The sequence below is a fragment of the Chrysemys picta genome, unplaced genomic scaffold (assembly GCF_011386835.1).
Source record: "Chrysemys picta bellii isolate R12L10 unplaced genomic scaffold, ASM1138683v2 scaf1816, whole genome shotgun sequence".
NCBI lineage: Eukaryota > Metazoa > Chordata > Testudines > Emydidae > Chrysemys > Chrysemys picta.
In genome coordinates, this window is record NW_027054521.1 from 1 (window position 1) to 11961 (window position 11961).

General features: G+C 53.9%; 2 protein-coding genes across 2 annotated transcripts; both read left to right on the forward strand.

Annotated features, from left to right (window-relative positions):
• Positions 1-1240: 1240 nt before the first annotated feature.
• LOC135980090 (maestro heat-like repeat family member 5) lies at positions 1241-5358 on the forward strand (the record flags this gene model as incomplete). Its single annotated transcript, XM_065580163.1, has 4 exons — positions 1241-1395; positions 3199-3325; positions 4383-4573; positions 5217-5358. Coding segments are annotated over 4 exons (615 nt in total), but the record flags the coding sequence as incomplete, so codon positions are not given.
• Positions 5022-7789, forward strand: LOC135980091 (maestro heat-like repeat family member 5). Its single transcript, XM_065580164.1, has 4 exons — positions 5022-5630; positions 6161-6304; positions 6691-6867; positions 7604-7789. Exons 1-4 carry the CDS (start codon positions 5397-5399, stop codon positions 7787-7789), a joined length of 741 nt encoding a protein of 246 aa, XP_065436236.1. The 5' UTR covers positions 5022-5396.
• Positions 7790-11961: the final 4172 nt, after the last annotated feature.

Below are 11961 nucleotides of genomic sequence, written 5' to 3' on the forward strand. Positions count from 1 at the left end.
TACCGCCTGCCCGTGGCGCGTCAGTGCAGACTTATTCCCTTCCTGGGCTTTGGCTTTCCTGGAAACTCGGAGACTCATAAACGAACCGAATCCTCAGCCTGAGCTTCCTCCCCAAACCTGCCTGTTCCTCGGGTTCCCTGCAGGTCGTCCCTGTCTCTGGCCAAGTTCCCTGTTTCCAGCAGGTCCCGGCGGGAAGTTAACAAATGGCCCCTCGATCAGCAGATTGATTTGTGCCGGGCTCTACCTCCTGCTAGCAGAACAGGTCAACAGAATCCAGCCACCCGGGTTGTAGCTCCTGCTCCTTGTTCAGGAGAGGAAAGAGCAATGATCGATTCCTCATGGAAGAGCCCTAGGGGGTGGCTTGTCCCTTTCGGGTCTGTCTACCCTGTGCTGCAAACTCTGCAGCAGGAGCCGTAAAGCCTGGCCCTATGGACTTGGGCTCCCAGGGCTGGCACTGTGGGGCCAAACAGCAATGCAGCCTCTTCTGGGCTTGGGCTGGAACTTGAGCTCTGAAGCCAGGGGAGGAGGGGGCTTCAGAGCCTGGGCTCCAGCCCAAGTCACCATGTCTGCACTGCTGTTCTGAGTGCCACAGCCTGAGCCCGAGGTTAGAGACCCGGCTTTAAGATTTGTTACGGCAGGTTTTAAAATCCCACAGTGTAGAGGTTCTCCATAGGGCTGGGGCCTGGAGCTGGCTAGTCCCATCCACGTAGCCCTGCCTGCCATCGCTGGGATGGGCTCTGGGCTACATCCGTAGAACCAGCTGGGTTTGGAGCAGTGCTTCTCTACCTGGGACATCCTCAGGGGCAAAGAGATAGTATTGGATGTGGCCCACACGGAAACTAGGTTGATAACCACTGGTCTGGAGGAACTGATCGTGGTAGAAAGAGCAACAGGAAGTTGCAGAGATGGAGGAAAGGCTCCTGCAGGGAAGCCCTTGAGAGCAGGGCTGCGAGCAGTTTGCTAAGGCAGGGAAGGCCCTGGGACATCAGGGGAGTTTGAGCTGTGCCCACGGTCAGGTTTTGGGGAAGGCTTTTGTGTGTGTTTCTGAGCCTAAGGTGCTAAACCAGACCTCAGGAAGACTGGGGTTCCTGTACTTGTCAAAGCCTCTTTCTTGAGATTATGGAGGAGTAGAGATGGGAAAGTGAGGTGAGAGGCACTTTGCAGGGCTGCCAGATGGGGTTACCTGGGAGGAGGTCACTCATTGATAAATCCATCCCTCAACTTTCTGGCTTTCTTCCAGGTTGGAGATGTTGTTGGAAGGATCTTAATGTGGCTAGACGACGTCTGTGATCCCAGAGCCAGAAAAGCAGCGCTGAGGGCCACAGCCTTGCTGGCTCGCTCCCACCCCCAGGATGTGGTTCTGAGCTGTGTGGCGCACACGCTGTCATCGGACAGGTAGGGAGCTGCTCTGTTATCACCTCGGGCCATTATTTCTCTTCCTGCTCCTACTGACAGGCCACCGTCCGGGAAGGGTCTGTCAGGCTCACACAGTTGGAGGGAGTTTCCTGCGGTGAAGAGAGCTGTCCATTCTCACTAAGAGGACATGCCCAGGCACAGCCACTGAGGAGCCAACCCCTCCTCCTGCACTCCCCAGGATGGAGACGTGCCAGTTTTCTGGAGAATTCCAGCATTGTCCTGATTTCGATGGGTCACTCCACTTGCTCTCTGATCCAGTACAGGGCCAATAAATGACTTGGGGCTCACTCCATCCCTGGGTCATGAGGTCTGGCTGCTCCCTATTGCGTGAGAGAGGGCAGAGATGGAAAAGGCCCATGAGGCCCATCTGTCTGTCCCCTGGGGACCAGTGCAGGATTGTTACCTGTAGTCAGATCCCTAGTTATTCCATGGCTGAGGAAGTGCTGAGAAAATGCACTCATCCTTATGGAGCTGTACAGCAGAGATAAATCTCTTAAGACACAAATTTCCAGCCCTTATTGTTGCAACAAAAAAAAATCATCCACACATGACCTGAGCGTAAATGCAGTGCAGCCTGCCTGAGTCTGCAGACAGCCGGGAATAATGGCTCTGAGCGGAGTGAGTGCCTCTTTTCATCTCAGTCCTGCTGGTTATTGCCGATGACTTTGCAGAGTCATCCAGCTGAGGTGTTTATAACACAATCCCCATGTGCCTAGGGGCCGTGAAACCCAACTGGACCCTAGCCAGAGGTCAAAACGCCGGCTTTCCTCGGCATCCTCGGCAGTGCAGTTCTGCACTGACCACAGACAAATCTGTGTCACATGGGAGAGCAAATTGAAGAGCAGCACGAAAGAAATTGACTTTCTTACCCAATGCAGTTACCAGAGGAATACAGTGCTGGTTTTCATATTGATTTGAATGTTTGATTTGTAAACCTTTCAGGTTTGAATTCCTTGAAACAGCCACAGTGCTTTCCAGGGTCTGTGCTCAGAAGCTATAGAAACTCGGCAGCGTTGGCACAGAATTTCAGCCAAGCTTCCTGAAGATCTCAAATCCAGGCCATTTACTCTTGATTTGTCCAACCTAATTCTCAATGTCCCCAGGGCTTGACCACCATGTCCGACCTTCCTCACCAAACTTGGAAGTCCAATGACTGGAGTCTTTTGGATCCATCTGCAGTCTTCCTCTGCAGATGCCTGCGAGGACCAGCAGTGCTTAGATCAGCAAGAATGGAGAGAAGAGAGGAGGGGGATTTCAGTACTAGTTTCCTTCCATCTCTGTCCCACTGGGCAGTACAATCTCCCCTTCCAAACTCCTGAGTCCTCTCCTATCAGGGCATGTTCTGATTCAGTGTCTGACCCCGCCCACCACACTGCAGTAGGATTGAGCTGTTAAGAGACACTTGGCCAAACGCTGGGTCTCAGTTACACCCCCAAATAGCCAGAGTAACTCCAGTGAGGTCAGGCAAGTTCCTTGGGACTGACCCTAGCGTAACAGAGCAGAATTTTGCACAGTCTGGGGGTCACAGTTTGGTGGTCACTCTGTGGTCAGTACATGGTCACTGTCTTGGAAACAGCGGTTGTAGCTTCAGGAACAATAGCCCATTAGGTGAAAGGAATAAATACAACGTTCTCTGAAGGGACTTGCCCTGCCTCAGCCTCTCTGCACCAATCGGTGTGTCCTCTGAGAGATGCCTTTCCTGCCTACATGCCAAGTCTCTCCCTGGGGAGGGCAAGAGGTGGCCAAGCAGGGAAGGTCAGACTTCTGTTTCTGAATTTGCAGATGTGCCATTGAGCTGTGGAAGGCCTTGGGTGAAGAACCACAGCTCACCAGGGAGGTGCTGCAGCAGCTGCTGGACAAGCTCCAGCAGAGACGCCGGGAGGAGAAGAGCGGCAATGTGTCTCTGGCTGTAAGTGAGATTTGAGATGTCACTTTGCCAACCCGCCACCGCAGGGAGGATGGTGCATCTGTGTGTGCGCGGGAGCTTCACCCCTTCTTAGCTTCAGGCCATGGCTCCACTACACAACGAAGTCGACCTAACTTACCTCGGCATACAGCCGCCACAGCAATTCCATCCCTTGTGTGTGTCTGCACTTTGCTGCTCGTGTCGGCAGTGCACGTCCTCGCCAGAAGCGCTCGTCTTGATTGTACGGTCAGGGTGGGGAGGCTCCTGAAAGCCAGTTGACGTAAGCGACGCGGTGTCTACACTGACACTGCATCGACCTAACTGCATCAACCTGGACTCTCTGCCACTCGTGGAGAGATTTTTAATTATTATTGTTATTAATTTGGAACCGAGGGGCAGTTCTGCCGACGGGAAGGAAATTCCATAGTTAGGGTGATGCTGGGTGAGCGGCCTTGCGTTGACCTAACTCTGTAGTGCAGACTAGGCCTTAGTGTGTCCTGGCCACCTCCTAGCAAACCAAAGACGTGTAAAGAAAGTTTCCCCCAGGTAAAAGTTACAGATCTGAAGTGGTTTATCTGCTGGTCCCCTGGCTCAGTTGTCTTCTGCTCTAGATGGCCCTTTAGTGAGCAGCTGCAGTTCCGGTGTCTCTTGGCTCTGTAAACTGTGACTAGAGAGCTTCCCAGCATGGGATCATGAGATGTCCAGTACTTTTGACTTGGCCAGAAACACTGGGCCTATGCGAACGGATCTCCTCAGGATGGTTTCAGCCCGTCCAGTCATGGCTGGAAAGCCAAAGCACAGGGTCTGCACCATTAAGAGAAACAACGGGGAATAACGTCATCCAGACTCTTCTGATCTTTCCATAGGGCTCCATCCTGCTTTCGTTCCAGGAATGGGTGATGGTTCTGGAGCCTCAAAATGTCTCCTCCCCTCTCAGGAGCCAATCCTCTTTTCTAATACCCTGTGGAGGAAATGAGACATGAGAAAAGGACAATAGCGAATGGCAATGGGGGCAGGTGGCAGATTGGGATAGTTGACTGAAATTCTTTCCCCCCTCCAGGCAATGAGGACCATTTACGAGGTCCTTTTCCTGTGGGGATACCGAGAAGCCATCCTGGAAATGTATCCCCAGATGCTCATCCTCTGCGTCAGGCAAGTGCAGTATGTGATGGAGCTGCGCTTGCCAGGGACCTACGGGGCCAGCGAGACATCCAGCCCCGAGGAGGGGTCCAGCTTCCTCAGCCCCCTAAGGTAATGACTGAAAGGAAAAGGAAGAACAGATTTGTTCTGCTAAACACGTGTGCTCTGTTCATGGCCATCATTTGTTCGGGTGCTGTAGTTCGCCCAGGCTCAGTTCGGTGCAGGTCTCTCTTGAGGGGAAAGGGTTGAGAGCCGTGTGTTCTTGTGAGTCACACTCGCTCATCTGACTCCGTCCACAGGCCAGCTGCTTTCACTCCACAGTCAGGCAGCAGTCATGTTTGTGCATCCATCCCCATGTGCCACCTGCCAAAGCGTCAGTGGAAACACAGAGCGCCAGAGGCCACCTCAGGTGCTGTAAACTGACACAGCTTTGCTCGCTTACACCAACTAAGGATCTGGCCGCACATGCCCGCTTGTGTCCTGTTACCTGCCACAGTAAAGAATCAAGTATTCAACCGTATTGAGTGATGACACCAACCATCTTAAGAAGCTAGTGTCAGTAACTGGTTACAAACTCAATGAATCTGCAGTGTAGACAGGGCCCCTTGGGAAGGGAAGCACCATGATATCACACTGGATCTATCCTCGGGGTCGCTAGCTACTGCTGACCATGCTGTGTGTCCCAGGGCTTGTGCAGATTTGCCATGCTTGGGGGTGATCTCGTTGCCTGACACTGGGATTTTTTTGTCTTTAGCACGTCAGTGGAGGCTGTGAAGACTCTTTTTTCCATGCCCGGATACTGGAAGGAATTTGCCGGCATCCAGTTACAGCAGGGTTGGGACATGATATCCTCCCGATATTACTACTCGCAGGGGGTTGGCCTAATTGCAAGGTAGGAGCCCAAAGTTTCCTCTTCATTGGGTCTCTCTTGGCAATGGGATTTCCGTGTGAAATATTCCTCTGTTCCAGCTGCCATCTCAGCCCAGCAACTAGTGAGGAACTCTCTCTCCCCCTTGATAACCACAAGGGACTTTCTGTTCCATGTTCCAGAGCCATGATCGAGTTTGAGAACCCTCAGCTCCCTGCAGTTTTCAGAGAGGCCGTCACCATTGTCCAGAGTCAGAAGGAGGATGAGCAGAGACATATCGCCATGACTTTCTGCACTGAGGTGAGATTCATTAATTGACAGGCACAAGTGGGCTTTCTGCAGAGCAGCTCAGGCCAGTAAGCTCTGGGGCACATTGTCAGGAGCTCAGCAGCCTACAGCCAGCTAGCTCCTCTCCACACATGGATGGCTGTGGGGCACGGCAGAGAGAGGGAGGGAGAGACAGGGTGAGATCGCCCCTGGCTGGATGTGCCTAGATGGGATCATATGACAAGAGGAGATGTTTCACCACTGCCCCAAGGCCATGCTTCTCTCCTCACCTTTTATTGGGGTCTGCTTTTCTTCTGCCCCAGGGGTTGTTCCATGGCACTCAATGGGGCCTGAGATTCCCCTTTTCCTGCGGGTTTATTTGTGACTTATACATTAGTCTAACTTCTGGGAATGAACCAACTGAAAGAGCAGCAACTGGCTCCCTACACACCAGAGACTTTGTACGGGAGTAAGTGGCCATTTGGTAAAGATGACTGTCCAGGGAACAGACCCCACAGGAAGACCTCTGCTCCTCAACCGGATGTTGATTTGGCTCTTTCCAGTTGCTCCAGAGTCCTTCCATTGAGACGATAGTGACAAAATCAGAGCTCAAGGCGCAGCTCATGGAATGGACCCAGGACAAAAATCCCATCATACGTAGGCTCAGTCTGCGAGGCCTTGGCAGTGTTGTGCTCCAGCCAGCAAAGGTGAGAGGCGTGGATTGCCCGGGGACCGAGGAAGCCGATGTCTATCGAATAGCTCAGAAATGAGAGCGAGATCCCCACACAAGCCTTGTTGTTTAACGCACGGCACTCAAATGTTGGAGGTGCGTTACTGAGCGAATCAAGGCATGACATGGTCCCTGCTCCCGTGAGCTGACCCCTGATTGCAGATGTGATGCAATGGGGGAGGCGGGGTGAGCAAAGACAAAGGTTACAGTGAGCAGTTGGCACTGAGTGAGAGGAGAATGACTTTCTGCCCCGTTGGGGGGCTGTGCCAGCCGTGGTTTCTCATAGGTGGGAGTGGGATGGTCCAGCATGTGCTCCAGGCTGTCACCCAGGATAGTAATGAGCTGCCTTCTTCATTCCTGCAGGTGCAATTGTTACGGGCCCAGCTGCCAGCGATCATGGACACGTTCGATGACAGGAATGGAGTGTGTGTCATGGAGGCCATGCATAAAGCTGGAGACATCATCTACCTCCTTGACGGGGAGGGGCTTGGCTCCATCTCCCAGGACATTGCAGTCAGCCTTCGCCCCTTCATTGATGACGTAAGGCTTGGAACCGCAGGAGAAGCCCATTTCCCCCCCCCCTCCACCTGCCTCTGATGCCCTTGTGTCTCTCTCCCCATCCCCTTGCCTCCCGCCCCTCAGCCCTGCCATGGAGCCTCCTAGGAGTGCCCCCGCCATGGGTGGGGAATCTCCTGCTCCGCCACCTCCCTGTCAGAGCTCTTCTTGGCAAACCTCAGCCTCAGCGCCCTGCTCCCAGCCCCTGCTGCAGCCTGGCCTGGGGGAGAGGGGCTGGCACTGGGCAGATGACCAGCTGTCTGGAGAACACCAGCCCCCAAAGAGGTGGAGATTCCCAGCAGGAAAGAGGTGGGTCGGGAATGGCCCGGCTCTCAGGGGAACTGAAGAGCAAAAGAACTGCTGTGTTTTGTAGCAGCACATCCCTGCAAGGCTCCAGCAGCTGCTTCTCCCCTTCCCCAGACCAGTCTCCAGCAGCCTTCCCACCCCCTCCCCTAATCTTCTAGGGGTCTAGGGTTCGGTGCTCTCCAGACAGAAATTGCGTCTGGGACCCCAAGGGGCTGCACTGCCCTGCACAGTGTCTCAGGCCCTGTTCTGCACAAGTTGTCTATGGCGCTAGCCTGGTGGCCTCACTGCTCCCGCCAGCCAAGTCAGTTAACACAGGGGGAACCGGAGCAGCGGGCGGATTATGACTCTGTCGCGTTATGCTCTGATACTGCCTGGCTTTAACCGGGCTTCCCCACTCCCTGTGTGTCATTGCCAGGAGAGGGGCAATGTGCGCTCCGCTGCCATTTTACTGCTTGGCAAGGTGGTGAGCAGGGTGAAGGACCCGGACAAAGGCCTGGTGCAGCAGGAAATGATCAACTGCTTGCTCCCGCTGCTGCTGCATCTCGAAGACCAGGAGGAGCGTGTGACACTGGTAAGTGCCACCGTCCTTATTTCCTTATAAGCAAAGAGCCAGAATCCCCTGGGGCCCCCACTCCATTAATGGCCAGAGCCTCTTGCCCAAGCAGAGTCTTCTCCTCCCTGCTTCACTCCATGCTGGAGTCTAGGGCCTCATCCATCCCCACAGCACATAGCACAATTTGGAAGAAAAGCCTTCTTCTGGGAAAGAGTCCTGACCCTCTACTGCAAAGACAGGCCTCAGGCCTTTGGGCTGCTGCATCCAAAGGTTCCCAACAAGAGGCAGCAAAAGAAAAGGGAGCATAAATCTGTAAGTGCCCTTCGGTTCAGGGAGCTGGTATCTGCCCACAGCCTTCTGGAAAGTGGGTGCAGCTGCCCTGCCTTCTTCCCTGGAGCTCCTGAGAGACCTTCTCCAGCAGGTCCTCGCTTCCCAACATTCACCGGACGTTGCCTTCTTTCGTTGGGCCAACTGGGATGTGGAGGGAAGCCTGATCCGTGTGCCTCTTTGGTCCGACTCTTTGGGATCCCAAAGCTGACTCACGCTCTCATACAGTTTCTTTGCATAGAAGGACTGAGTTGTGGAGATCTCTTATGACTCTTTCCAGGGCCACCCATAGGGGGGCACTGGGCCTGGGACAACCCCCCCCCCCCCCCCCGTCCACCTCCCACCCCCACTCCACCCCTTCCTCCAAGCCCCCACTCCACCTTTTCCCACCCCTGCTCCTCCCCCATCCCACCCCTATTTCTCCCCTCCTCCCAAGCCCCTGCCCTCTCCTCTCCCGAGCGACGTTGGGTGCTGGCGAGGTGGGGTATAACTTAGTCGGGCCGGGACTACTGCTGCTGGCCCCAGCACAGCCCAGGTCCTGCGTCCCCCTGAAGTGCGGGGCCCCCCAAAGCAGAGGGCCCTGGGCAACCGCCCCAAACCATCCAAAGACAGGACGGCTCTGGCTGTCTCCAGCCAAGTCTCAGTTCCCTCTCCTGAGCACAGTCCTGTGTAGAACAAATAACAGGAATCTCCACTAGCAGGAAAAGCGAGAGAAAAGGGACAGGGGAAGGTTCGATGTCCCCCAGACAATCCCTCTCTCAGTGAGAACCCTCTTGGTCTCACCTTCTCTTGCAGAGATGTAAACTGACGCTCTTCCGCTGCGCAGTGTTTCTCAGGTGGGCTCATTTGAAGAGGCTGTTCCGCAGCATGGCCTGGGATGGCTCCTCGCAGCTCCTGAAGTGTGTCTGGAAGTGCTTGGTAGGTGGATTCCTTGTGCCTTGAGAGTGGTGAATGGTGACTTGAGGGAGACCTTTCTAACCCCACACCCTGAGTACCCATCCGCTTCGGTCGGGCGGCAGGACTCTATTCCAGGCTCTCTGCTGGTTCATTTCTGCATGAGTTACAATCCCTTCACATTTTTCAAATTTTTCTCCACAACTGTCAGACCTCCAAACTTGTGTCTTTTAAAATGAAAGCTGAGGTTCTGGAGAACACACTAGTAACTCCAGAGAGGTGCTGCTATGGTGTATGGGCTCATACTGGCTGTTGCTTTGCCCTGGCTGTGTGCTTTGGCTTTCCTGGCCCCTTCGCTGTGGGAAGAACATGTCATTTGTATATTGCGCATTTCTTCCTTCTTCCCTCCTAGATGCAGAACAACGAGAGACACATCCCCAAATTCCTGTTCCAGGCCTTAGAGTACCTGGAAAGCTCACAGACAACAATAAGACATTCTGCAGCCCTGTTCATTGGTAAGCAGAGAAATTCACTTGATCTTTTTTGAACTGCTTCCTTCAAAGCCCTTTTCTAGACTTCTGGTGTGTGTGTGTGAGAGAGAGAGAGACAGAATTAACATGTATTCCAAGATTAAGGGAGCAATTTAGCTGTATTGATTGCACCAACTTCCCCTGCCCACAACAACTCTTTGGCTGCGCCTAGTGGAAACCCGCATGATGTGAATTCAATCTCCTTTGGAAATCAGCCTCTCAGTAACTTCTGGGCATCAGATGCTTTTATGTGCTTTGTGAGCAGATGGAAGGAATGTATTGAATTTCCCAAGGGCTGTCTTGGGGGAATGGCTGCACCTTTAGCAGTTTTCAGCGAAGGATTTGAAAAGTAATGAGATCCATTGTATGTCTAGGAAAAACTATCCGCCATTACTGCGACTTGTTGTCTGAAACCGTGACTGAAGATGGCATCTCCCACCTGTATGAAGGTAAGGAAATAGCTCTGTGTGTTTGTGCCTCTGTGGGAAGTACAGGGGTGCAGCACAAGGCCTGAACACAGGTTTGAATGTGTCCCTCTCTGGCTAAGGACAGCGTTTAAAGAAGAAGGATGGTCACACGAGCTTTCATCGAGGTCCCACAAGATGTGTACGGGAGCAGGGGATAACCATCCCTAGCTCCTAGCATAGAGGTAGCCTTAGAGCTGTGTGGGGAGACTGTCTTCAGAAAGGTCAGAAAGTCTCTAAAGGAAGGCCGGGCAGAATTTGAAAAGGGCTGTTGTTATTATTAAGCATGATGATGATGATGACAATTACCCTCTGTAGGGAAAAATTCATCACCTGCCCTCTCTGTAATGGAGTGATTGCAGGCCAGGGAACCACTCAGAGGTTGGTTATCAGCTCATAGGAAATCCCCTGAGTGCACATGGGAAACATCTTTCCCTGTGACCTCTTAAGGAATGAAGGCACAGGGCCACAAAGGATTTCAGTCTAAATTTCTTTGCGGATCTGTGCATAAATGTTTGATGATTTAACACCTCTGCTGTTGACACTTTTTTGTTACGTCCCAGGAACAATTGCCCCCACCTGCCTGTGTTTTAGTGTGTGGACATGTGTGTGGACGTGTGTATCCTGGGGGAGGGGGAAGTTACGCACAGAATGGGGTCTCCTCTCTGTCCAGGGCTATTTTGGGAGTAGCAGAGTTGTTGTTTCTGTGCCCGCAGACTCTTGGGTAGTTAATAGCATGTGGCGACGGCCATCTGAAGGGGAGATTTCCTAGGCACCAGTCACATCAGTACCATGGGGCTTTCAACCCGTTTCCTCTTTGTTTCAGCTTTTCAGGAAGTGCCTTTGACATCTGACAGGACCACAGGGTGGATCCTCAGGAGATATTACAAATGGCTGCAGAAGCTTGGAAATCTTGTGTCAGGTTCTGCATTCGACTAGGGAACTGTGACCGACACAGAAGACCTCTTTGTCCTGCTATGGTACGTCCAACAGACGCTTATCAACTTTTTGGTGTCCCGAGCCTCTGTTTGCCAGAAGCTGGGAATGGGTGACAGGGGATTGATCACTACATGATTACCTGTCTGTTCATTCGCTCTGGGGCACCTGGCATTGGCCACTGTCAGAAGACAGGATACTGGGCTAGATGGACCTTTGGTCTGACCCAGTTTGGCCTTTCTTATGTTCTTATATTTGGAACCGGGACTGAACAATGAGGTGGATATTGGCAGATGACACAAAATTATGTAGAAAAACAACAAGGAGTCTGGTGGCACCTTAAAGACTAACAGATTTATTTGGGTATAAGCTTTCGTGAGTAAAATCCTCACTTCTTCAAGGCCACACAGGCATGAGAGACAGGATAGCGGCACGGACTCTGGTCTCTGGGCCACACAGCCCCGACGGAGAGGGCGGCCGCACGGACTCTGGTCGTTGGGCCACACAGCCCCGACGGAGAGGGCGGCCGCACGGACTCTGGTCGTTGGGCCACACAGCCCCGATGAAGAGGGCAGCCGCTCGGACTCTGCTCATTGGACCCCACAGCCCCGACGGAGAGGGCGGCCGCACGGACTCTGGTCGTTGGGCCACACAGCCCCGACGGAGAGGGCGGCCGCACGGACTGTGGTCTCTGGGCCACACAGCCCCGACGGAGAGGGCGGCCGCACGGACTCTGGTCATTGGGCCACACAGCCCCGATGAAGAGGGCGGCCGCTCGGACTCTGCTCATTGGACCACACAGCCCCGACGGAGAGGGCGGCCGCACGGACTCTGGTCATTGGGCCAGACGGCCCCGACGGAGCGGGCGGCCATATGGACTGTGGTCGTTGGACCACACAGCCCCAACGGAGAGGGCGGACGCACGGACTGTGGTCGTTGGACCACACAGCCGCAATGGAGAGGGCGGCCGCACGGACTGTGGTCTCTGGGCCACACAGCCCCGACGGAGAGGGCGGCCGCACTGACTGTGGTCTCTGGGCCACACAGCCCCGACGGAGAGGGCGGCCGC

What these genes read in the sequence shown, in the direction of transcription:
- LOC135980091 (XM_065580164.1), top strand. Translation starts at nt 5,397, where the DNA reads ATGGGATTTCCGTGTGAAATATTCCTCTGTTCCAGCTGCCATCTCAGC. An exon ending in TTGTGCTCCAGCCAGCAAAG is followed by an intron (nt 6,305 to 6,690) that starts GTGAGAGGCGTG and finishes TCATTCCTGCAG; the next exon opens with GTGCAATTGTTACGGGCCCA. An exon ending in TTCGCCCCTTCATTGATGAC is followed by an intron (nt 6,868 to 7,603) that starts GTAAGGCTTGGA and finishes TGTCATTGCCAG; the next exon opens with GAGAGGGGCAATGTGCGCTC.